This window comes from Mus caroli, chromosome X (assembly GCF_900094665.2).
Source record: "Mus caroli chromosome X, CAROLI_EIJ_v1.1, whole genome shotgun sequence".
NCBI classification, from domain to species: domain Eukaryota; kingdom Metazoa; phylum Chordata; class Mammalia; order Rodentia; family Muridae; genus Mus; species Mus caroli.
Genome location: NC_034589.1, coordinates 124493109 through 124496763, shown reverse-complemented (window position 1 = coordinate 124496763; position 3655 = coordinate 124493109). Strand labels below are relative to the sequence as shown.

Here is a 3655-nt window from a genome sequence, read left to right as displayed (position 1 = left end):
TCCTCCCTTACTTCTCCCTTCCTCCTCCCTCAGTTTTCCCTCCCCCTCCCTCTCATCCTCCCTCCCCTATCTCCCTCCCTTCTCCCTCCTCCCTCCTTGCTCCTCCCTCCCCCTCCTATCCTCCCTCCCTCCCTCCCTCCCTTGTCTCTCTCCTCTCTCCCTCTCATACCCTACCTCCTTCCCCATCAACCCTTTTTCTCCCTCCCTTTCTGCCCCTACCCCGTCTGTGGTCTGTGTTTTCTCTTTTTTTTTCAAGACAGGGTCTCAGTATGTACTTTGGGTATTCTGGAACTCACTATGATGACCAGGCTAGACTAACTCTCAGAGAGAAGCCAGCCTGTCTCTCTGTCCCAACTGGGATCAAAGGCATGTACCACTATGCAAGAAGTCATGGGGTCCCATCTTGGGATGCCTAAGGGGACAGACAGCTCTGAGGAAGTGGCAAAGGCAGAAAGGAGAGTTGAGGCAGTGGGAAATGGCTTTCTAGGTTTGGCTTGTGACCCCTCTGTTCCTTAGGCTGGGCAGTGACAAGTTATTTGTAAATGGCACAACCCAGACAAATGCCTTTCCACACACATCCCCTGCAGTTACAAATGTGTGGAATCCAGATTCCCCAGCTAGAATATTTGTCTTTTCTTAGGTGGTAATGATTTCCTGTTGTTGTACAAGGAGGCAAAGACTATATAAAGAATTTCTTATAATCAAACAGTCTAAATAAGCAGAGGTTCTGAAGTTGAACCGAGGCACCCATAAAGCTAAAAGCATGGTGGGGGGGGCAGTTATGTGGCAAGTAAGGATTGCCATCCAATCAGAGAGGCCCGTGACTCATAGGTATGATGTCACAGCCATCTGTCCAGTCACAGAGTGATGGGCGGAGCTCTGGGTGGGGTCTTCTGTGGCACCTATAAACTTGCAGGTACTGCAAGGGCAACATCAGTCTGGCCCTGAAGCTAACTGAAGACAGAGCTATTGGTCTGATAGGTGGAGCTGTTAGTCTGATAGGTGAGTCTTGCTGTGTCGAGGTAAGAATGTGTGGCCCCATGGGGCCAAGCCAGGTGGGTAGGGCTAATCGAGTCTGGTTTCTAGCCCAGTTCACAGAAGTTTTGTTTCCCCTTGAGGTTTTCTGGGGACACAGAGAGAGAAGTCATGGGGGTCCCATCTTGGGATGCCTAAGGGGATAGGCAGCTCTGAGGAAGTTGCAAAGGCAGAAAGGAGAGTTGAGGCAGTGGGAAATGGCTTTCTAGGTTTGGCTTGTGACCCCTCTGTTCCTTAGGCTGGGCAGTGACAAGTTATTTATAAATGGCACAATGGAGACAAATGTCTTTACCTCCTCCCCCAATCCCCACTGCAGTTACAAATGTGGAACACAGATTCCCCAGCTTTGAGCTTAGCTCACTTGTTAAAGAGGGCAGCCAAAGCTTCCCTCCCTTCCCACCCCACCCCTGCCCCATGGCTGGTAGGCAGCCATCAGGGCCTAGTGTGCACACAGCCCCTCCTTGTGCCATCAACCTTCCAGATGCCCTCAGGTTGGCTCCTGGCCTCTAATTGCGGTTAGCTCTGGGGCTCCACTCTGCCCAGCTGAGCAGTGAGAATAGGGGCAGCTGGTGCCCTTGGGGTTCACTGCAGCAAGCAGAGTCCCCTGGCTTGTCCTGAAAACATGACTTTCTAAGATCTGTTGGTTTTCTATTGAAAAATGGCATGCAAAGTATTCATTCATAATAAATGAATTTTTAAACTTTTATTCCCAATGTGGTCATAGTTTTAGTAGGCAACTTACTACTTTTGGGGTCTTTCTTTCAGTCGAAATGGGTGATAGACCAGACTTGTCGGAAGTGGAGAGATTCGATAAATCCAAACTGAAGAAAACCATCACCGAAGTAAAAAATACTCTGCCCTCGAAGGAAAGTAAGTGGTGGGAATTTCTAGTGGAGGTGAACAGAGGTGAAAGTTGGTATAGTCAGTTCATAAACTAATGTTCAAATAAAATTGCCTCGATGGAAGTAGTAGCTAGATAATCATTATAATGTAGCAATTAAAATATCAAATACGTGCCTTTTTTTCTTGAATAATGGAAGTGGTTTACAGGATAGGTCCCAGTAGTGATGGTATCTTGGTATTTTGGAAGTAGCACTGTATAAATCTCGATTTTGGCCAGTATTTTAAAAATTTTATTAGAAATGTTAATTACACATCTTCCAGGATGCAACAGTTTGAATCTATAGCTTTATCCATAGAAAACTATGCAAACTATGGTTTCTTCTATACATAACTACAAAATAAGGTGAAAGAATAAGTTTAATGCTTAAGTGTGGTCAAGCTTTGCAGACTCAAGGTTTGCTCTTCAGAATGACAGCCTCCTGGAGGAGGTGAAAGTGTACTTGTAAAGCTGAGGGGCAGTTTTTGTCCTGTCAGCTTTAACTGAGAACTCAAAAATTCAATGAAGTCATCTGAAGAGATCTAACTCATATACATATATGTAGTATTCTAACACACACAAACACACACACACACCTCCACTATGAGGATATGTGGTTAGTGCCTTTGCATTGTAAATGAAAAGGCATGTTAATCAGCCCTTCGAGACTTAGTAAGCAGATCTTTTAGAAGAAACTGAACTTAATATTAAGAAAAGCTAAATAAGTAAATAAGAAAAAAGAAAAGAACATTCCTTCTAATGATATTTTTTTTTTGTATTTTTCTTTCCCTAGCCATCGAGCAAGAGAAGGAGTTTGTGAAAAGATCATAATGAGGATCTTTTCCAACAAATAAACGCCAACACTGGCAAGCAGTCTTGGTTTGGGGCTTGTTTTTGTAAACCTGTGTGTTTGTAGAAATGTATGACAGTTGCTGGTAACTTCTCACCTATACCTGACAGTTAAGTGTTAATAAGTACCCAGTTAAACTTGTTTTCAGTTTCAGAGGGTCGGTCCATTATCATGATGTCTGGAAGCATGGCATCATGAAGGCAGACATGGTGCTAGAGGAGGAGCTGAGAATTCTGTATCTAGATCTGCAGGCACAGAGGAGGGGGGGGAGGGGGAGGAGGGGGTAAGGAGAGAGACAGAGAGATTCAGAGAGAGAGAGGGAGAGAAACTTGGCCTGGGCTTCCTTGGCCTGGGTTTGAGCATTTAAAACCTCAAAGCCCACACCCAGTGACACGCTTTCTTCAACAAAGCCACATCTACTCCAGGCAAGATCATACCTCCTAGTCCAGGTCAAGTAGAGCTGCTCCCTAATGTCAAAGCATTCAGGTATATGAGCCTATGGGGCTCATTCCTATTCAAACCAACACACCTATTATCCATAGTGAGCAATGTCCATCCATCCCCAGGAATTCTCATCCCTGTCTTTTTCAAGTCGGAGCAAAGATCACCGGATGGCTGAATATGTATGGTTGTGGAAAAGCATCCACTTAACATACCACTCTAAGTGGTGGTAACCTATGCATGTGACCTGAGGGACAAACGGCTTGAGGCTTTTTTTTTTTTACATTTTTTATTAGATATTTTCTTTATATACATTTCAAATGCTATCCTGAAAGTTCCTTATACCCTACCCCCACCCTGCTCCCCTACCCACCCACTCCCACTTCTTGGCCCTGGCATTCCCCTGTACTGGGGCATATAAAGTTTGCAATACCAAGGGGCCTCTCTTC

The 3655-nt window shown here is 45.1% G+C and overlaps 1 protein-coding gene across 1 annotated transcript; it reads left to right on the top strand.

The window, feature by feature from the left end:
* Nucleotides 1-878: 878 nt before the first annotated feature.
* Nucleotides 879-2795, top strand: Tmsb15a (thymosin beta 15a). Its single transcript, XM_021154023.1, has 3 exons — nucleotides 879-1002; nucleotides 1801-1905; nucleotides 2709-2795. The coding sequence occupies exons 2-3, from the start codon at nucleotides 1806-1808 to the stop codon at nucleotides 2744-2746; spliced, it is 138 nt and encodes a 45-aa protein (XP_021009682.1). The 5' UTR covers nucleotides 879-1002; nucleotides 1801-1805; the 3' UTR covers nucleotides 2747-2795.
* The last annotated feature ends 860 nt before the right edge of the window (nucleotides 2796-3655 follow it).